The following is a 23689-nucleotide window of genomic DNA, read 5'->3' on the forward strand; positions in this document are numbered from 1 at the left end:
ACATCTCTGTTGGTAGTGCTGTCACAATTGTTCACCAGTTGGGATATTCAAAGGTTTGTTCCCGCTGGGTCCCTCGTTGTCTAACCAAACACCATAAAGAGCAAAGGAGAACCATCTGTGTGGAATTGCTTGCTCGTCATGTGGCTGAGGGTGACAATTTCTTGTCAAAGATTGTTACAGGCGATGAAACATGGGTTCATCACTTCGAACCTGAAACAAAACGGCAATCAATGGAGTGATGCCACACCCACTCCCCTACCAAGAAAAAGTTTAAAGCCATACCCTCAGCCAGTAGAGTCATGGTTACAGTCTTCTGGGACGCTGAAGGGGTTATTCTGTTCGATGTCCTTCCCCATGGTCAAACGATCAACTCTGAAGTGTATTGTGCTACTCTTCAGAAATTGAAGAAACGACTTCAGCGTGTTCGTAGGCACAAAAATCTGAACGAACTTCTTCTTCTTCATGACAACGCAAGACCTCACACAAGTCTTCGCACCCGAGAGGAGCTCACAAAACTTCAGTGGACTGTTCTTCCTCATGCACCCTACAGCCCCGATCTCGCACCGTCGGGTTTCCATATGTTTGGCCCAATGAAGGACGCAATCCGTGGGAGGCACTACGTGGATGATGAAGAAGTTATTGATGCAGTACGATGTTGGCTCCGACATCGACCAGTGGAATGGTACCGTGCAGGCATACAGGCCCTCATTTCAAGGTGGCGTAAGGCCATAGCATTGAATGGAGATTACGTTGAAAAATAGTGTTGTGTAGCTAAAAGATGGGGGAATAACCTGGTGTATTTCAATGCTGAATAAAACAACCCCTGTTTCAGAAAAAAAATGTGTTGCATTACTCATTGAACTGCCCTCGTATAATACTTTTGGAAGTGGGATGTTGAAAAAAAAAAATCCAACACAGTACTAATGAGCAATTGCGTTTCATAAAATGATCTTGAACAACAAAAGTAAAATTTATTGTTCAACTTTCTTAAGTAAATGTTCTTAAAATATTTTCATATCAAATACAGGGTGAAGCAAAATTTGCTCCTTCAGGCCTCACAGCATGACTCCTCACATGCCAGTGATAAAAAAAATGTCCCTCACAAAATTTCATCCGGCGAGTACATCTGGCAGAAAAGGACATTAAAGAGTGCCAATCTGGCAACAATGTAACCACATGTATGGTAACCAAGTCTGTCAGCACATATTAGTTGTGCTGTACAGTTGGTACAGTGGATAGAGTTTTGGGTTAGCATGCAAGAGGTCAATGATTCATCCTGGGTTGAGGCATACATTTTTTATTTGGTAAATGTAGTGGTATGGTATCTGGCATCTTAATTGTCAACATCAATTGCAGTGGGTCCTCTAGAAAACATTTGCACTTACATACTACAGTCATAGAAATGGAAGATTGGTCAGCTTTGAAAGAAGCCTTTTCCACATCGTGAGCATAAATTTATTAGTACCACTTCATCTACTAGATGCAGAACCTGTTTTCTTTGTACCCTCCTCCAGTGGTCCCATGGATTACTACCAACTATTATTTGTGCCTCATTCAGATCCATTACATCCGTTAGGTCCTTATGTTACTAGTAGGACTAGCAACGTGCTTTGCAAATAATGTCCAAACTCAGTTACCATTTGTATGTTATCACCATGTTCCCTCTAATTATGCCTTTCAGTATTGACTCTGGTAACTGCGTGCTGTTTAGTATGTATCTCAATGCATTATTATTATTATTATTATTATTATTATTATTGTTGTTGTTGTTGTTGTTGTTGTTGTTGTTATTCTATTGATGGGATTGCAGAAACATCACGTCTATTACCGTTAGGAAAACAGTGTAATTCAAAACCGAACATTTCACAATTAGTGGTGTTGGGATGAATCATGCAGAACAATATCTGTCAGAGGCATAATGTACGTAAGGTGGAACAGCATGCAGGACTGATGGCATGTTTGTACTGTATGTGCTGTCCACCAGACAGGGACTAGTTGCAAGCGGAGTAACGCACCTGTGACAGACTCCAATGTACATGCATACACACATTGAATTTTCTCATTGTAAACCTCTAAACCAGAGTGCCAGATGTATGGCATACACAAACAATAAATATGTACATATGCTTCTGGTCCTTGATGCATCTGGTAACCAGGCTGCTGTTGCCACACATGAATATGCTGCTAGATATCCTCATCGACACCATCCAGATAAAAAGGTGTTTCATCATCTGGCGCTGCACTTTCTGGAGTCAGGTTCTCTCCTTCCACCATCGCATAACAGAGGTCGTCCATGGACTCACCGTACTCCACCTACTGAGGAAGCTATTCTGGAGGTCATACACCATGAAACTTAGTGAAGTAGTACATGTAGTGTAGCAAGGCAACTATGTGTCTCACAATGCATGGTCGTTAATGTGCTGCACGAGTATGGGCTGCACCCCTATCATTATGCTTTCACGCAGCACCTGCAACGTGCAGATTGCCATCAGTGGATGCAGTTCTGTGAATGGTTCCAACAATTACAGGAAACCGACAATGACTTCATGAACACCATAATATGGTCAGATGATGCAGCATTCACTCATGAGGATGTCTTCAATATGCACAATGCCCACCATTGGTATGAGGTTAACATCCACGTCACCCACAACCATGGATATCAAGTTCGCTTTGGTAACAACATCTGGGCCGGAATATTATATGACAGGTGTTTGGGCTCCTACATGTTGCCTGACCGGTTGACTGCATGAAGGTATCATGCATTCCTCTCAAACTATCTGTCTGATGTGCTGGAAGATGTTCCACTACATGTTTGGCAGAGGATATGGTTCCAACACGATGGTGCACTTCCACATGCTGGAATTAATGTGCGGCAGTATTTGGACAGAACATTCCCAGGGAAATGGTTCAGACATGGAGGTCCAGTTGTATGGCCACTGCGTTCACCTGACCTAAATCCCCTGGATTTATTCCTGCGGAAACACCTAAAGGAGCACATGTACGAGGGTAATCCCAAAAGTAAGGTCTCCTATTTTTTTATAAGTGCAGAACTCTGTTTGTGTGGCAGTTTGTCACACTGTTATGAAGAGTGCTTCATGCGCTGTGTGTAAACATGTGCGCGCCACGCTGAGGTGCTCAGTCTGGTCTTGGCAGCCATTGAGAATGGAGCTCCTGTTAGATTTTACCACCAAGTGCGAATTGCGTGCAGTTATTTGGTTTTTGAACGCAAAGGGTACTGCGCTGATTAAAACCCATCAACAATTGACAAGTGTATGGTGAGTCATGCATGGATGTCAAAAATGTTCTTACGTGGTGTAGAGAGTTTTCAGCTGTTCGGACTGGAATTCACAAAGCAGCTGGAGATCGTCAGTTTCTGAGGAGACAGTGTTGAAGGTTGAGCAAAGCATGTGTGAAGATCAGCGGATCACCCTGGATGATCTCTGCACGTTGGTTCCTGAGGTTTCCCGAAGTACCACTCACAGAATTTTAATGGAAACATAGAACTACCAGAAGTCGTGCACAAGATGGGTGCCACGCATGCTGACTGAGGACCACATGCAGCAATGAGTTGATGCTTCATATGTTCAGATCTGGAGAATATGGCGGCCAATTGAGGTCCATGCCAGTGGCCTCTGGGTACCTCAGAACCAGAATGAAGTCCCCAAAGTGCTCCTCCAGGAGATCAAACACTCTCCTGCTTAGACGGGGTCGAGCTCCATCTTTCATGAACCACATCTTGTCAAAATCAGGGTCACTTTGGAAAATGGGGATGAAATCATCTTCCAAAACCTTCACGTACCGTTTGGTAGTCGTCATGCCATCATGGAGTATTGCATCAATTATTATGTGACTGGACATTGCACACCATGCAGTCACCCATTGATGGTGAAGAGACTTCTCAATTGTGAAATGTGGATTGTAAGCCCCCCAAATGTGCCAATTTTGCTAATTGATGAACCCACCCAAATGAGAGTGGGCTTCATCACTAAACCAAACCATGCATGCAAATACTAATTCCCATCATCCCCCACAGCCAATTTGAGCGTCCTAATGCAAACTGCTCAGAAGTTATGACAATTTTGTTTGACATAGTTCGATAATTGTCACCCTGTATCATTATATGTTACAGTAAAAACTTCTATTAGTTATCATTTAATTAGTAATGCTTCTAGTGAAACTAACTGCATCACTGAAATCAGCACATTCAAAATAATGTCCTGAACAATAAATTTAAATGAAACTCAGACTAAATAATGTTTTGAAATGTTCTTGTACAAGCTAAATAAGAAAATTAGAGAAAAAAATTTAATTATTGATGGGATTAGAAGACACAACAGATGGAGAGTTTCGAACTTGTTACATTTCAGGAGCCAGGAGTCACTGCGTTTGACTTCAGGTCATGGCTGATATTGATTGGGGGAACTCTGATGGCACAATGGCATATCACAGACATTCTGCATCCATGTGTCAGCTGTCACGCAGCAGTATTGTGGTGCCACTTTTTCAAGAGGACAATCCTTTTCCACACATTGAAAGTCCCTTCAAACTGTCTGCATGATGTTGAGGTACTCCAATGGCCAGCAACATCCCGACATCTATCTATCCCACCTGAGTAACAATAATATCCTCAGTGAATCACAGTTTGAAGTTTAGGAGAGTTGCTGTATTGAGAATGCCATTTACATGTTCACTCACCAAATTTAACAAGCATTAAATAACAAAAGAACACAACTTTGTATTTTCTGTGACTTGTCTAAGACACTTGACTGTGTGAATCACAATATTCTCCTAGATAAATTGAGGTTTCATGGATTAATGGTATATCCAACCAGTGGATAATGTCCTATCTAACCAAAAGAATGCAGACAGTTGTACTCAGTAACTCAAACAATGTAATCAAGGGATATTATTCTGACTGCTGAGAAATCATGTATGGGGCTCCTCAGGTCTCAGTCTTAGGTCCACTATTGTTCCTGATATATGTAAACAATCTTCCATATAATTTACAACAAGCAGAATCAGTTTTTTTGCAGATGACAGTAGTATTGTCATCAGTCAAACCATACATACAACAATAGAAGAAACAGTAAACAAATTTCTTCAAAGTATCATTGACTATTGCTGCCGCACCTCTCACCTGCTTTGAAGAATCCCTGAAAAACGGCAGTATCCATGCAGCCACTGTTGGACACCGGCAGAGGCTCCAGAGTGTCTGGCAGCTGCATTCTGATGTCACTGTCACCCAACAGCACATCACCCGGAGACGCACCCATGGCATTAGGCCCCAGGGGCAGCTAAAGCAACTGCAAATGTGGTAGGTCACGGTCCCACCAAAAGCACAGCTGGTTATGATGGTGGGAGAGGGATACCCCACCAGCATCCATCATGAACATGTGCCGACTGCACATTGCATGCACTGTTACCAGTATTCACCGAGGCCACTGACTGAAGGTGTGCACCTAGACAGGATTACTTGGAGCATAAAGCAAAGGACACAAATGCATCTCAGTTCAAGGTGCAGGGAGAACAGATGAAGCAGCATCCAAGGCTGATGGCCATGGAGGATTTCTGCCATGCTGCGACCATTCAGTGGGATGGTCCTGTAGGCGCTGAGAAACAGAGGCAACACTGAATCTGCTGACAAATCCATCAAGCACTTCTTTAATTTAGTCATAAATGTGTGCACCGTATACTCTGCCTCTCCATTTAACTGTAGGTGAAATGGAGTAGAAATAAGGTGAGTAGTACCATTTCAAGTGCAGAAAGTCCGAAACAACACCAAAATGCAGCTGTGGGCCAATATCAGAAATGATCATCCGGGGCAGCTCTTCGATCACAAAAACCTGCTCTAGAGCCTGTGCAATAGCTTCCATCATTTGAATTTGCATGACATATGGACAGTACATCAACTATTATCAACCATATGGCACCACAGAAGGGGCCCACAAAGTCTATGTGGAAGTGGCCCCATGGCCAACAGAGCGATGGCCATTGGGTGTAAGCCTGTGGTGATGGTGCCTGTTGCTCAGCGTACTGTTCGCACTCATGAAAGACCATCTCAATTTTTTAATCACTGCCAGGCCAGTAGACAAATTGCTGTGCAAAGACCTTCATACAGGCCACGCTCCAGTGACCATGATGTAGAAGAGCAAGTATGCAAGCTCACAGGACCAGAGGGACAACAGTGTAGCAGTCATCAGATCGGTGCTAAAGGGGAGTGCACAATCAACTTCTGCCAGCTGATGACAGAGGAAGAAACAGTTGTAGAGCAGACCAGATACTTTGTTGGACAAATGCTCAGGCCAATTGTCCAACACAAACTGAACCACACGACAGAGCACAGAATGCTGTTGGGTGGCTTGGGCTGTGAAATGGGCCATTGCTGGAAGTTGATCAGCTACTTGCAGCAAATACTCATCAATCTGAAAACAGACAGCCTCAGCTCTGCTGAAGACCAGGTCAGGTCCCATGGCCAAACACAATGACACGTCTGCATTTTCATGCAGTGCTGTCGGTCTGTTGTGAATCTCATAGTGATACACACTCAAAAACAAAACCCAATGCTGGAGTCATTATGCAGTCCTATCAGGAAGGCGTGAATGAGCTGAAGAGTGCCACAAGCAGCTTACAAATGATGATGAGATGAAATTTGTTGCCACAGAGAACACATGGGACTTTCAGACTGCATACACAATGGCCAGAGCATTGTGCAGCTGTCAACATTTTGGAGGCATATGTCATAGGCAGTTCATAATGTCAGCATTTTTGTGAACCAAGGCTTCTCCAAACCTGTGTGGGGGTGTCTGTGACAATGCCAAGCTATTTACCGTGTCTAAAAGTACTGAGGCACAGTGATGACTTGAGAAGTGACTTGATGGGGGCAAATGCTCTGTCATCGTCTGCTGGATCAAATGAAAGGAATACCTTTTTATGCAAGCTGTTGAATGGTGGAATGATGTCCACCATGTTGGGGAGAAATTTGGAATAATAACTGACTTTTCCCAGAAACAACTGGAGTTCCTTCAGGTTCTGTCGTGAAGGTAAGTTGGCAGTTGCTGCCATGTGCTGTTCCATGGATCTGATGCTGCCCTTAGAAAAGTGTCCCATATATTTGATTTCTATCTGTAAAACCTTCTACTTTTCAAACTGCACTTAAGACACACTTTTTCAGTTTTGTGAACAGGATATGAAGGTTAGTGAGATGTTCCTGCTGTGACAGTGTGGTGACAACTATGTCATCAAGGTAATTTGTGCAGCATGGTAAATCCTTCATCAACTGTTCCAAAAATCTCTGAAAAATGGTGAGAGCACTCGTGTGCCAAAATGCAGGTGTGTATATTGGTATAACTCAAAGGGAGTGTTAACAACCATAAATTGTTTAGAGGTAGAATTGAGACAAAGCTGCAGGTATACCTCTGCTAAGCCAGTTTTCGAAAAACACTCATTGCCTACCAGCTTAATGAGAATTTTGTTGGTGTGTGCAATTGGCTAGCAATTGACTACTGACTGGGCATTAACAGTGGACCTAAAATCCCTGTACAAATGAAGTGCCCTGTGTGCTTACAAATAACCACCAGAGGCACAGCCCTCTGGCTAGAAGGAACTGGTTCAATGATGCTCAGGTCTTGTGACCTGTCCAGTTCATCCTTGACAGCCTGTCACAGAGCAAAAGAGATCAGCCAACCATGACAAAACTTGGGAATGGCCATAGGTTTAATGTGATGTGAACGCCATAGTCCTTTGCAATATCCAGTCCAGGAGAAAAGAGCGACCAGAACTCACAGCAGAGCTCATCCAATGCTTGGAATGGAATGAAATCAGAAACAAGATACAGAAAATGCTGAATGCAAAACCCAAAATCGGTGACTGCACTGAGATCAAAATTGTTTTCTGACATTGCACTGTTGACAGCTAAAAATGTAATTGCCTTCATGAGATGCTGATATGCAATGTCAATCATGAACTGGCCACAAACAGGACTAGGCTGCTAGTCATGACCAACCAAATGATAATCTGCTGAGGAAAGAGTAGGGTGACCCAAGAAGTGTAAAGTTCCGATATTCACTACAGACATATTGGCCCTGGTATGTAGCTGAATGTGCAGCAAATATAGATCTTGCTGGGAACACTGAGCTCCTGGCCATCCATGTGTACTATGGACCTCCATAAATATTGAGCGAGGTGGCACAATGGTTAAAACAACGGAGTAGTATTCGGTAGGATGACGGTTCAAACCAATGTCTGGCCATCCAGAGTAGGATTTCCATTATTTCCCTAAATTGCTTCAGGCAAATGCTGAGATGGTTCCTTTGAAATGACGCAGTACACTTCCTTCCCAATCCTTCCCTAATCGGATGGGGCCGATGACTTTTCTGTTTGGTTTCCTCGCCCAAATCAAGCAGTGAACCAGCCAACCTCCATAAACTCCACATCCGCAACTGAGGACTGGCAGCGTAGGCAGCTACAGCAGACAGCTGCCACATGGCCTTGCTTATGACAAGCTGTGCACTGTGCCTGCCAGTGTGGTGAGCAACTGTGGTTGTGTACACAGGATCGATTAGGACATGAGGGGAACAACGTCAGAAGGGGGCATTGTCTGACTGTGATCGGCATGAACCTGTTGAGCATGATGAGGGTGTCACAGAACAATTCCTTCACTGCAGAAACTCGCGCACTGGTGTGAAATCCAAGATATCCTCAAATTGTTCTCTCACAGTCTGAGACACCTCAAATGCCTGAGCAATAGCCAAAACCTCCTCTACTGTCAGCTCTTCTAAACAAAAAGCTTTGCGACATATGTCCCTGTCTGGAGCAGAGTGGACAACATCGTCATGTAGCAAAGAGTCTGAATAGGAACCTTGACAATGAGCTCAGGTAAATTTGCATTTCCTGCTTAAACTGCAAAGGTCAGCCACCCACGCCTGATAGGACTGGCCCAATTTCTTTTGTCAATGGTGAAATTACACATGGGAAGCAGTGATGTGGGTTTGCTTAAGATAACAAGAACTGAGCAATTCATACATTTCAGAAAATGACAATGCTGCTGAGTCCTTTAACAGAACAAGTTTTCAAAGCAAATGAAATGTTTCAGGCTCAACCCAAGACAAGAAGAAAGACTTTTGCAAAGACAGGTCCTCCACCTGAAACACTGTGAAATGTTGCTGCAAATGGCACATGTACAAACCCCAATCTCCCTTTGCTTCCTGCAACACTGGAAAAGTTGAGGGAATGTTGGGCATGGAAAGGGGAATTGTGAAGGGCCTTCGGCACTGTGTAAAGTCGTAACTAACTGACAAAGCAAACCTAACTGCTATTGTTGTTGATCAAACTACCATTGCTGCTGAGAAAGCTGCTGCTGTTTTTTTAATGACTGAACCAATGCTGAATCCATCATACTTGTGGGACACATGCAGCGACAAAACAGCCTCACCACCAAAAACTATAGTATATACAGTGCTTTATTGACAACAAAAACAACAATCAAATACAACTACAGTGAGCACTGGTATTACACAGGCATGAGAGAACATTGACTGAAGAGTACAAGTCCATGTTGAGTCTGATCACATACTATGTTATCCTATAATGACACGAAGTCTGTGTACCACAGGGAACACTTGTCCAGAGGTTGCACTTCCACCAAGTGAAGCAGGTGCCCTCATAATGTGTTGTCATGCGTGGTGCCGAATATGAACATTGTCATCATGGTGGCAGCATATGTGGGCAGTCCACCACAAAAATAGTCAGAGTTTTACCACTATATAAAAATTGAGATTGACTATGCTCTGGTAACTACAGACCAGTTAACCTACTGTCCATTTTCTCAAAAGGTATTGAAAAAATGTGCTGTCCAGGGCAGCAGTTGAACATTTTCTGTGTCCAGAAAGGCTCGTACAGGACTTGCAACATGCGGTCATGCATTATCCTGCTGAAATGTAGGGTTTCGCAGGGATCGAATGAAGGGTAGGGCCACAGGTCGTAACACATCTGAAATGTATTGTCCACTCTTCTAAGTGCCGTCAGTGCGAACAAGAGGTGACCGAGACGTGTAACTAATGGCATCCCATACCATCACGCCAGGTGATACGCCAGTATGGCAATGATGAATACATGCTTCCAATGTGCGTTCACCACGATGTCGCCAAACACAGATGTGACCATCATGATGCTGTACACAGAACCTGGATTCATCTGAAAAAATGACGTTCTGCCATTCATGCAGCCAGGTTCGTCATTGAGTACACCATCTCAGGCGCTCCTGTCTGTGATGCAGCGTCAAGGGTAACCACAGCCATGGCCTCCGAGCTGATAGTCCATGCTGCTGCAAACATCATCGAACTGTTTGTGCAGATGGTTGTTGTCTTGCAAATATCCCCATCTGTTGAACTCAGGGATTGAGACGTGTCTGCACGATCCGTTACAGCCATGCGGATAAGATGCCTGTCATCTCGACTTCTAGTGATACGAGGCCGTTGGGATCCAGCACGGCGTTCCGTATTACCCTCCTGAATCCACCGATTCCCTATTCTGTTAATAGTTATTGAATCTCAACCGACATGAGCAGCAATGTCGCGATACGATAAACCGCAATCGCGATAGGCTACAATCCGACCTTTATCAAAATTGGAAACATGATGGTACGCATTTCTCCTCCTTACACGAGGCATCACAATAATGTTTCACCAAGCAACACTGGTCAACTGCTGTTTGTATATGAGAAATCGGTTGGAAACTTTCCTCGTGTCAGCACGTTGTGGGTGTCATCACCGGCACCAACCTTGTGTGAATGCTCTGAAAAGCTAATCATTTGCATATCACAGCATCTTCTTCCTGTCGGTTAAATTTCATGTCTGTAGCATGTCATCTTTGTGGTGTAGCAATTTTAATGGCCAGTAGTGTATGTATTAGATTTGTGTCATATTTTAAAAGAAATGACATTATCAGTGGTAGACAGTTTGTGTTCCAGAAATGAAAATCAATGGTTTCAGCAGCATTTGAATGTATAAATATAATCGAAGAGGGATTAGATCAAAGCCAAAATGCTTTTTTTTTTACTAGCTTCAGTCACCATACCAATGGTGCAATATTTCAACAAGTCAACTTGCCAAAATATTGCACAGTCGAGCTGAATACAAGAGAACATTTCAAAATTATAGATGTTATTTCATTTAACAGCTAAAATAAAGATGACACGTAGACAAAAACACAGAATGGAACCAAACATTTCTTTGTCGTCTGAATTTATATACTTCATCAGCAGCTGATATGTGAACGCACCAGGAGAGCTGCACATGTTAACAGACTGCCTCTGGGATTCAGACTTTGTATCAGCCCTAGATTGAATCCACCCTGTGGATTAACAATGGAGGCCGGTGTTCCATCAGCCTGGATGTAATTTTAAGGCAGTTTCCCATATCCAACTAGGTGAATACGAGGCTGGTACTGATTTCCCACATCAGTTACACAATTCCCAAACATTTAGAAAAAGTTGACAACCTTTCACATGGGTTACACTACACACAAACAGTTACAGGACAAAGGCAAAAGAAAAAGATGAGAAGAAGATCAGCTGTTGAAATACATGATGTATAGTTTTCCACAGCTACAATAAGTGCTAATGGGTAAACTTGCAGTTTAAACAGTATACAGAGAAGGGAGGGAAGGATGCTTCCTGCAAGATACGTATTTCATCATTATATGCGTAATATTTTCATGTGAAGGAGAGAAAGTGATCTGCTTATAGCTGTAAGCATCATGGCATTTCATTGTTCCAGTTTATCAGTATGCAAGAAGGATCTTCCTTTAGAGTCTGGCACACCATGGATCCTGCCTTTATTTCCTGGCGACTGCAATCCTCCAAAGGAAGCTAATGACTCTACTACAAACACTGAGGTAAATAAAACTAGAACCTGCTTTCAATTTATAACTAATTTTCCTCTTTTTTAATTTACTTTACACACATAAAAATAAATACATAAACACAGCCGGCAAAGTCTTCTTTTGCAAACTAAAGAGAGCAGGCAAGACACTCACTTCATTCAGCATTTATTTAAAATGCTTACAAAAGTAAATTAAATGAGATGAAGGTATCTATTAGATCTACAACTTTGCTTCCACTATTTCGCAATAGATGGCGGTAGCGGCAAGTGGGGTTCAGGTGGTTGGTCATAGGTGTAATACAATAAGCTTAGGCATCTGTAAATGTAATGCCATAAAAATATTAGTCGATTTGTGATTGCATCATAAGGTTATTCTTGATTAAGTACGTCAACTTATGTACCCATTTCTTGCCATTTGTGGGAAGTTTTAATTTTCTGCTTTAATATGAAAAAATCTGCTCCTGTGACTCTTAAAATGCTGGGCAAGACCAATGTTGATGGAACTATTAGTGGAAGGATGTGCAGAGAATGTTTTCAACACCTTAAGAACGGTGATTTTGATGTTGAAGACCAGCAAGGCGGGGGAAGACAGAGCGTTTTCATAGCTACTGAAACAGGCAAAGACCACCCGGTGTGACTGAGCGGTTCTAGGTGCTTCAGTCTGGAACCGCGCGACCATTACGGTCACAGGTTCGAATCCTGCCTCGGGCATGGATGTGTGTGATGTCCTTAGGTTAGTTAGGTTTAAGTAGTTCTAAGTTCTAGGGGACTGATGACCTCAGATGTCAAGTCCCATAGTGCTCAAAGCCATTTGAACCATTAGAAACAGACGAAGACAGTCACAGGACATCATTATTATCAAAAGCAATTGATGCATTCGAGCCCAGCACTGAAACACAAATGGCCACAATACAGCGGTAGACACGTAAAGGTAATTTTGCAGCAGGTCAGTGCTTGACCTCATGTCACAAAACCCGTCAAAATATACATGGAAATGCTGAAATGAGAAGTCCTATCCCTTCCACCATATTCTCCATACATTACTCTCTCTGATTACCACCTTTTTCGATCAGTGGCATACAGTCTGGCTGACCAGCACTTCTGATCATATGAACAAGTGCAAAATTGAATTGATTCATGGATCTCCACAAAAGATGTCTGGTTCTTCTGCCATGGGATTCGTATGCTATCCGAAAGATGGGAGAATGTAGTGGCCAGCGATGGGCAATATTATGAATCATAATTTTTTTGTAAGTTTTTCACATTAAAGACCCAAACTTCGAGAAAAAACCGAAGCAAAGTTGTAGACCTAGTATAAGAACAAAAGATGTGTGCTCAGTCTCAACACAATAAACAAATGTAAAATAAGAAAGAAAATTTCTGTTAAAATTCAGTTTTGATTTCTTATACTGTTCACTTTAGAGACTATGTAGACAATGATGAAGGAAGTTTACTACTACATGTGGCCAACTGAGATGGTGCTAGAACAAAATGCAGATACATACAGAAAATGGCACTAAATTAAGAAAGGCTAATAACAAGACAGAATAACCAGTGAAAGTGGTGAACTTTCAATTTGGTATGATGAAGACAAAAGGGCAGACAAGAACAGATAAAAATGTTAATGTACATGAACACTGATTAAAAATAATGTGCCAGTATTGTATAATAAGTACAACAGTTCACACATTTAATTTGGATTGGTAATTTTTCTGATAACCACTGATGAATAGCATCAAACAATAGATAATTAGAGGGTAATAGCTTTCATTGAACAAAGGTTACCACTAGAGCTAGGCATACATTGGCAAAAATATAATGGAATTGGCAGAATGGTTACTTGTTAAATGAGCCCAGTGGCAGGATGAAAAATACAAATACAGTGTTTCACAAGGATCAGAAAATATGTATATTCAGAGGCAACTATTTTCAAAATTTTCCAGCATACATGACTTAGTGAATGGCAGGCAACATAAGCAATGCTGCTCAGGATTGGCTGGTAATCTAAGCAGTTTGGTGAGCTTGGAATGTAGTAACCAAGCTGTTCTTTTTAGAGGCTCATAATATCTCTTTATAAGTCATGTCTCATGCATTTGAGCATGAATTGTGTTTTAGTGGCTTGAATAGAAATTATTATACTTGAACATTTGGCTGCTAGGATTTTAAGGCTCAATCAAATAAATCTGACTGGCAGTGCTCATGGACATTCCACCAGCTGAATGGATGACAGTAGTGATTGTTTACCTCGTTTGGCCTGTAACTTGTTAATAAATAAATAACTGAAAATAATTGGAAAGGAAGATCCTGTGCAGAACAAATTTCTAACTTGAAGTCAGTAATTCACCATAGAATGTTAACCAGCAAACCAATAATAGTGTCATTTATTGATTTCAAGAAAGCATGTGATTGTATAGACAGAAAAACAATAGCTAAGCTCATTGGATAATTTGGTGTTAAATCAAAATTAGCAAATATAATTCATGAAACACTAACAGGTACAATATCTAAAGTCAAATTTGTGGGATGAGTATCTCAGCCATTTGAAATAAAAACTGGTGTTAGACAAGGTGACAGTTTATCACCTTTAATGTTTAATAGTGTTCAAGAAAAAACTGTAAAGATCTGAAATTCGGAGCTAAAAAGTCACAAAATTGAACCAATAATTCTGGGAAGGAAAACAAATGGAATTAAGGTAAACTGCTTGGCCTTTGCAGGTGATTTTGCAATACTTTCAGAAAACCTGACAGAAGCAACTATTCAGAGAAACCTTCTGGAAAAAATAGCAAACAGAACTGGTCTCAAAATTTCAGCTGAAAAAACAAAATTCATGACAAATATAAAAAAATGTGCCAAAATTCATAGAAACACAAATAGGTAAAATAGTAAATAAATTTAAATATCTTGGAGAAACTATACAACAGAATGGACTAGAAAAATCTGCACTAGATATAATAATTAACAAAATGGAAAGAGCATATGGTTTGACCAAAAATCTTTACAACAAGAAATGTATATCTAACGAAACAAAACTAAAACACTGCATGACAGTGGTATGACCAGAATGTTTATATGGATCTGAATGCCTAATCATGAACTATAAAATGGACAAACTAGAGGAACTGGAAAGAAGGATTGTTAGAAAAATAATGGGTGCAATAAAAACTGCAGATGGTTGGAAAATAAGAAGTAATGAGGAGATCTACAAAAATATAGAGAAAATACCTGAAGTAATGGCCAAATGAAGATTAACCTTTTTCAGACATCTCTGCCAAATGGATGGAAATAGACTAACAAAACTAATACTCCTATATTTCTGGTAGAAGAAATCGACAATAGCATGGATTACAGAAGTAAGGAAAGAGCTAGAAAGGAACAACATCAAAGAATCAGAAATAGCAGAAAGAAACCATTTAAAAAAAATACTAAATTTGGAAGGCTTTCCAAGCAGAAGAAATAAAAAATCGGGAACAACATGGGCAGAAGAAAGGAAGAGACTTCATGGGGAGAAAATGAGGGAATACTGGAAAAATAGGAAACAACAACAAAGGAAGAAGAGGAACTGAAGTTGTTAATGTGATCCTAGTTGGAGGAAAAAAAAAAAACCTCAAAATAAGTAAATTTTAAAAATAAATACACAAGTATGTTGTGATTATTTGCACCTCCATTGGAAATACACAAATCTAATCAATTCATCTGCTTCAGGACTGTGATTTGCGAGAGTATTGTGCTCTAAGGCGTCCTGTTATTAAGAAAAAAGTGATAGAAGGGTTTTAATTATAATAAGTAAACAATTAAAAATCTCGTGTTCCCTTTTCAACTCAAGTATCAGACTACATATTTGAATTCCCACAAGCTTGTCTTTCATGCAACAAATACTAATTTTGAGTCAGTCAATATGAGAGGAAACTGGCGGAACTAATTCCATGGAATTTTTATTAAACAAGAATAAGTAGCAACTGTTATAACACAAAGAAGTTTCACATTTTTTGCTTGTAACAAGCAAGGCAATCTGTGGAAGTAAACATTGTACTGGTTTATGATGAATATTTCCTGTGTCTCAGAGGGTTATTTGCAAGGTGTTCATTCACTTTTGTTCTTTAAATTTTCCTCTCTTCTTAGTTATTAGGTAGGTGACACTAACCTGATCATGGATGTTATTACAGACAACAATGAGATACACTGATATGACTTATTTTGCTTTTTATATTACCATTTACAAACCTTAATTCATTATCATTATCTATAAGCCACCATATGACATGAGATGGCTATTAGTAACTGTATTTTCCCCAATCTCCTGCATCGTTTGCCATGCTGGACACAAAGGATTATGTGACCTGATCTCATAAATTTTACAATTTTGGTTCTTGTGTGTGATTTTCACATCTAAACATGGAGATGTAAACATGCAGTGAGTGAAAAATATCAATTTTTAGAATTCAGCCCCATCGGTTAGAGCAAACTATGAGTTAAAAAGTGGAAGCAGTTGCACAGTTTGTGTTGTCCATGAAAATCTTCAAAAAAATATGGAAAGGATAGATTGCTACTTATCACATAGGGGAGGTACTGAATCAGCACAGTGCAAAAGACTACTGAAAATAATACAGCATTCAGATAAAGTACTTCTTCAGAAGTAGTAAATTCAGACACATTCCAATAAGAACAACTCACACACACATGGTCACTGTTGTCTCCAGGTGCAAAATGACAGCTGCGACTGCCTCCTATGTGAGCAGCAATCTAGTTGGGATGAGGATGGAGAGGAATTTCAGGGTAAGGGTGGGGAAAGATGCTACTGCTGGCTGTAGGAGTGTGCAGGGACATGGGTGGGACAGGTTAGCAGCATTTGGAGACTGTGCTGAGAGAGCAGGGAGGGGGAAAAGGGAGAGCAGAGAAGTAAAGAAGAGGAAAGAACTAGTGAGTGCATTGGTGGGATAGGAAGTGTGTGTAGTAGAGGAGTGGGAGTATGGAAGAGGATAGACAGATGGAACCAGTGAAGATTGAGGCCAGGGCATTACAGGAACAAAGAATGTATTCTAGGGAGAGTCCCACCAGTGCAGTTAATAAAAGTTGATGTTGGTGGAAAGAATCCAGATGGTACAGCCTGTGAATTAGTTATTAAAATGAAGTACATTGTGTTGGGCAGCATGTTCAGCAACTGGATAGTCCTGCTTCCTCTTGACCATGATTTTCCATGGCCTTTCATGTGGACAGACTGCTTGTTGGTTGTCTTGACCTTGTAGAAGCAGCACAGTGGTCACAGCTAAACTGGTAGATCACAAGGTTGCTTTCACAGGTGATCTTTTCTTTGATGGGGTAGGAGATGTCAGTGGCAGGACTGGAGTAGGTGGTATTGGGAGGATGTATGGGACATGTATTGCATCTAGGTCGGTTGCAGGGATATGAGCCATGATACAAGTGGGTTGGGAGCAGGGTTGGAGAAGAGATGGACAAGGATATTGCATAGTTTGGGTGGGTGGCATCATACTGCTGTGGGAATGGTGCAGAGGATACTGTGGAGAATATTTCTCATTTCAGGGCAAGGTGGTAGGTAGTCGAAAAGCTACAGGAATCTGTGATTCAATTACTCTAGTACTGGGTGGTACTGAGCCATGAGAGGAATGTTCCTTTGTGGCCAGACATTGGGTGTGCAGGGGGATGGTAGATGACTAGTGGGACAAGGCACAGGAGATCTGTTTCCAGACATGGTTCGGATGGTAATTTTGGTCTTTGAAGGCCTCAGTGAGACCCTTGGCATGTTTGGAGAGGGGCTGCTCGGCACTACCGATACAACAACCATGGAAGGCTTGGCTGTATGGAAGGGGCTTCTTGACATGAAATAGGTGCCACTTTGTTGAAGTGTAGGTACTGTTGGTGGTTCATAGGTTTGATGTGGATGGAGGTAACCATCCTTGAAGTGGAGGTCAACATCAAAGAATGTGACTTGTTGGACTGAGGAGGTCCAGGTGAAGTAGATGGGAGGGGGCGGGGGAGGTGTTGTTCTGGAGGAATTTTGCCCAGATCGTGAACATATTACCCATGAATTTGAACCAGATCAGGGGTTTGAGATTTGGAGTTATTAGGAAGGTTTCCACCAGATGGCCCATGAATAGTTTAGCATAGTATGGAGCTATGTGGGTGCCCAGTGATGTCTTCAAAGGAGAAGTAAGTGTGGTTCAGGGTGTAGTTGGTTTTGGTAACCAGGAAGGGGGTTGTAGGTTTGGAGTCGGTCAGCCATTGCGAGAAATAGTGTTCAATAACAGCAAGGCTATGAGTATTTGGGATGTTAGTGTAGAGGAGTATGCCACTGACAGTGATGAGCAGAGCATCAGGTGATAAAGGAACAGGAGCTATGGAGAGTCAGTGGAGGAAATGGTTGGTGTCTTTTGTATGAGAGCATAGCTTACAGATAATGGATAGAAGGCGTTGATCCACGGCACAGTAAACAGCCACAGTGTGGTTTCCAGTGCAGTTGCATTTATGAACTTTAGGAAGCATGTAGAAAGTTGGAATGTGGGAGGAGAGAAATAGACTTTGGGGAGAGGTTCTGGGATGGACCTAAGGACTTGAGGACGAACTGGAAATCCTGCTGAATTTCTGGAATGGGTCACTGTGGTAGGGCTTGCTTGGTGATATATCTGCCAGCTGGCCTATCAGCTTAGCTGCAGCCACTGTGCTGCATTTTGTGTGGGTATGACAACTAACAAGCTGTTTGTCCACACGAGTGACCACCACCGAACTATGGCCAAGAGACAACTGGACCATTTGGTTGTTGAACATGCCACCCAAAATGATGTGCTTAACTTTAATGAGTACTTCACAGTCAGTGCCCTCTGGATTCTTCCCACCAACATCAGCTTTTCTAAACTGCACAGCTGGGACTCTACCTAGAACATATCCTGTGTTCCTTAACCCCCTGGCCTCAACTTCACTGGTTCCTATCCTCCATCTGTCTATCCCCTTCCCTTCTTCCACTCCAGTACTACACACACCTTCTACCCCCACCAATGCACCTACTAGTCCTCTCCTCTTCTCTACTTATCTCCTCTTCTTTTCCCCCTCCCTGCCCCCTCAGTGCTGCACCTAACAGCCCTATCCTGTCACCACCATGTCCCTGCATGCTCCTATAGTAAGCATCAGCACTAGCATCTTCCCCCATCCCTGTCTTGCTATTCCTCCCCCTCCCCACCACATGCCTTTTTTCTTAGCACCACTACCCACCCCAACTAGAGTGCCGCTCATAACAGATGCAGTTGCAGTTGGGCCTTTGCACCCAGAGTCAACAGTGGCCATGTGTGTGTGAGTGGTTCTTGTGAGAATTTGCATGAGTTTCCTGCTTCTGAAGTAGTACTTCATCAAAAAGATGAAATATTTTTAGCATTCTTTTTCATTGTGCCTAATGTGACTTAGTGCCTCCCCTATGTGGTGAGTAGAAGCAATTTACCCCGATATTGTTGTTGCTCCATCCTGGACTTTCAATTGTTCGAAAATCATCAAGAAGTCCTTCTAAACTGCTTAAGCATCCAAAGAGTTTCGAATTTGGTTTTCTTATAATTCTGTGCAATCGGTCTTTTAATTAGTCAAGTAAAATATCCTAATATGCCAAATACTCATAATGCTATCTGTAATGAACAACACATTCCTCCTTGATTAAGCTGCTCATAGCATATTACATAATGTAAAAGGAAGGTGAGTCATCTCTGCAAACATATGGTGCTTATTATATTCATTCCCTAAGGATGATGTGCTGTTATGTGGCACATCCAGCCACATAAATTGTCTATCTTAATGACTTCTTGAATTACATACCGTGTAAGAACATATTATATGCTGACGATATGACATTAATAAGTACAGGAGAGAACTTACAGAGTGTACTGGACAAAAATAGAGAAATGATGCAAATGGCTAACTGGTGTCAGGCTAACCAGCTGTGCATAAATCAAACAAAAACAGAAGAAATAATATTTAATCTCAAAGTAACTAAAAATGAAAACAAAACAATGAAATTACTTGGACTAATCATAGACCAAAAGCTCTCATGGGAAGGACACGCCAATTATCTATCTAGTAAACTAGCACGAGTACTTTTCTTATTGTATAAATTAAGAAACAGTGTGAGCAAGCAATTGCTACTCCACTCATACTATGCTTTTTTTCATTCTCAACTGAAATATGGAATATTGTATTGGGGTAACTCCCCAGGGGCTGAATGTATTTTCAGATGGCAGAAGAAAGCAATCAGGTGCATGGAGGGGTTATCACCCAGAGAGTCCTTCAGAAATTATTTTAAATCTCTTGGCGTAATGACAGTGCCAATCATGTACATATATAACTGTCTAATATATGCCAGAGAAAATCTGAAAAAATTGAACATGAGATGTGATGTGCATGCACACAGTACAAGAAACAGTCACCTGCTGGACTTGCCTTCCACAAGACTTGCTGTAGTCCATAATAACTATAAGTACTTAAGCATAAAATTTTTCAATAAGTTACCATGCTCAGCTCATACAGTACCACTAAATAAATATAAGAATACATTGCAAACCTGGCTAAAAAACAATGAATTCTATACAACTGAAGAATTCTTAGAAACTAATCATCAAAATATATGTTTTACCTAAGTTATGAAGAAAATGTTTTGATATTATATAAGCTAGTTATTTGCTGTGATTCTTTTCTTATGTGTGTATTTAATTACTGTATAAAACATTGTTTTACATAATGCTGAAGAAAAGGTCTTTAGTTCCTTTTCTCCCCTTTCTGCAACGATTTGAATATCGTACTGAAACTAAAACCCTCTGTAAACTTTGACGAAGCCAATTGTATGAAAAATACTGAAGGGCTAATAAAAATATTCTATTCTATTCTATTCTATTCTATTCTATTCCATAAACAGTGTTTGATCCATGAGAAACAAGATTGCAGATAAGGAAAATAGAAAGAAACTCTTAGGGGATTATTTTCAAATGGACAGATTACTTTGAGCAAAATAGTATATGACATATTAAAAATGATTTTCTTGAGTATCACAGCTCATTATGTCTATTTTTCGTGTAAATGTCAATAAATTCCAAATTGAATTTTTTCTTTTTTTGCAGAAGGAGAAAACAGAAATACAAGAAATTAAACTGAACTCAGCTGGCCATACATCAGCAAATGAAAGCTTCAATCCTGCACCAGAATACCAGCTCAGTGACAACACAGAAAATTCTCCAGAGAAGTTAGATGTGAAATACACAGATACAGTGCAAAGTGACAAAGAGATAGACAAACTGTCATGGAAGCCAGTGAAATACCAAGAAGCAATCCATACTAACACAAACAGTCTTGACAATGTTAAGGAAGACTCCAGGTCTCTTAGCACTCATGAATCACAATTGATTTTGTTCAATGTTACTCCAGATAGTGTTCCACCTCAACACACCAATAACTCTGATGGAAACAGTAGCAAGATTGCCCTATCTAGACGATCTGGCAGTACGTCATCTGCAACTGATGAGAATACTGCTAGACCAGAAATTAAAGAACCAGTTCTACTTGCAAGAACACCTGCTGCCAAGAGCTCCTGGTTAGGAGACACATCAAATAAGCAGCCCTCTTGGAGTTTGCTGGAAAATTATGATGCCACATTTTTGCCAGGAGAACTGATAGCTACTCCTAAACCTGAAATACGAGAACCTATCTTGAATCCTAAAACAACAAAAGACAGTGTCACCATGCCTCCCACCTCTGTTAATGCTTCTGAGAGTAACTCCGTACCCATTCCAGCAACAAACAATAGTGCAATTGCATCAGCAGACAACGTTATTGCTTCTTCAGTCCGTACTCTCCTACCTGTAAGGAATATAAGAATTTCATCGGACATTTTAGAGGACAGCAATCTAAAAGCGAAAAAGCAAACAAGGAGCCCATCTACTGAATTAAGCCCTCCACCATTGAATGCAGAGCATTCATTTACACTCTGGAAAAGCACCACTGAGAATACTTCCAGGGCTTATAGTAATGGGTCTGCAAGTCCAAATTTTCAAAGATCAATGAAACCAGCTCATCAACAGCTCACAGTTCAATTTTTCCCACAACGACTGGCCTCTCTCTTAGCTCAGGCTGAAAGATATGCACGTATGACAGTAATGAGATTTCCATCTTTTGGCAACTCTTTGAAACCATTTTCAGCAAGTAACAAAAAAGCTGAAAGTGTCAAAGGTACATTTATAAACAACGGCCTAGCAAATACACAGTACACTCAGCGAAAACCTAAGCATGTAGGAGCAGCAGATTCAGGCAAAAATATATCAGAGTCATATCTTTCAGATGGAACAAAAATGACGGGTGATCCTGTTTCAGAAAGTCAGGGCAATTTATCACATACACAATCACAAAGTAATACTGATAATGTCTTGTCTGATAAGACAGATGTATTAGTCCCTTACACATACAGTTATAGTATTACTGATCCTGAGAGGAAGGACAAAAATAAAGTCAAATATATACCTCTTCATTATCTGGAAGGTAATAAAACAGAACATTTTGTAGAAAAGATTACAGTAACACCAGAAGAGTTCAAGAATTTTAGAACTCAGAAGGTATATCCACACGATCATGCCCATCACAACCTAGGGGGATATGTTGATGGTTTTCACCCTGTTTATTCTAGAGTTCCCAATAGGTGACAAATGTATTTATCAATATTTGACTGTGATTCAGTTTTCTGTAAGACTGCCAAATATTTATTAAATGTATTAAAGAAACTTAGTTTGTGATAGATCATTCATACTTTTCATATTTGGTCTGTGTTCATGAAAGAGCAACAGTGACAGTTATACATAAAGTCATTTTCAAGAGGTTCTAGATTGTGTTTATGAAATCATCTGTTTGGAAATAATGTTTTTAGGTTTCCTACTAAGCAATTAAAAATTCTGGTCACAATGTATCATTAAAATTTAACTTTTTACTTTTTTGCATAGCTTGCTATTTTCTTTCAGGCCACCCACTTTTATCATTGTCATGTGATCATAATTATTTGTCATAAAATAAATTCGTAGAGGTAGTTATAAGATATTCATGTTATCATGTAAAGTAAATGATATATTTATTGAATATAAATTGCTCTTTTTTACAATAAATGAGTTTTTTATTGAGTTTTTTTGAAAGTCTCAAAAACTTCATGTTTAAGGAAAAAAGATGTGAAGTTGTTTTTACTTCATGGGAGAGATCAGTATTTGCAATGCAAATTATTTTGCTATCACTGTTACTTATTCCTTCCTTCACCCAGTTTTAACCCACTCTGAAGCAAATTCCCAGAACTAATTTTTATCTTTTATGGTATATTTAAACCTCAGTGAAACTGGTTCTTACAATAAGTTCAGACATGAAATAGGGCATTTCATTAGACAGAAAATTTTCATTGTTGGGAGGAAGGAAGTATAGGGATTATGTCCCATCAATAATGAAATAATTGGAGACAAAACACAAGTTCAGATTTGGGGAAGAAATTGGCTGTGCTCTATTGAAGGAATCGTTCTGGAATTTGCCTTAAGCAATTCAGGGAAATCACAAAAAAACTAAATCTGAGTGGCTGGATAGGGATTTGAATTGCTGTCCCCTCAAAAATGAGTTTTGTCTTATTACTGCACCATCTCACTCAGTATTTCATTTTTGGAAAAGTATCATGTATTCATATAATGCTTTGAGCATGACATCTCAAGAAAGATCTGAAGGTTATTATTTTATGTTTGTAAGACAAATAAGTTTTTTTCAAAGATTTTGATGAATTGGAGTTCAATTTAATTCATGGGGAATTA

The 23689-nt window shown here is 40.5% G+C and overlaps 1 protein-coding gene across 1 annotated transcript in view; it reads left to right on the forward strand.

The window, feature by feature from the left end:
* The window catches only part of LOC124721833, a 350749-nt gene extending 327884 nt beyond the window's left edge, over positions 1-22865 (forward strand). The window contains exons 9-10 of the mRNA XM_047246959.1: positions 11778-11895; positions 20987-22865. Coding sequence (XP_047102915.1) covers positions 11778-11895; positions 20987-22558 — 1690 coding nt within the window. The 3' untranslated portion in view covers positions 22559-22865. The remainder of the gene's footprint in view (positions 1-11777; positions 11896-20986) is intronic.
* Positions 22866-23689: the final 824 nt, after the last annotated feature.

This window comes from Schistocerca piceifrons, chromosome X (genome assembly GCF_021461385.2).
Source record: "Schistocerca piceifrons isolate TAMUIC-IGC-003096 chromosome X, iqSchPice1.1, whole genome shotgun sequence".
NCBI lineage: Eukaryota > Metazoa > Arthropoda > Insecta > Orthoptera > Acrididae > Schistocerca > Schistocerca piceifrons.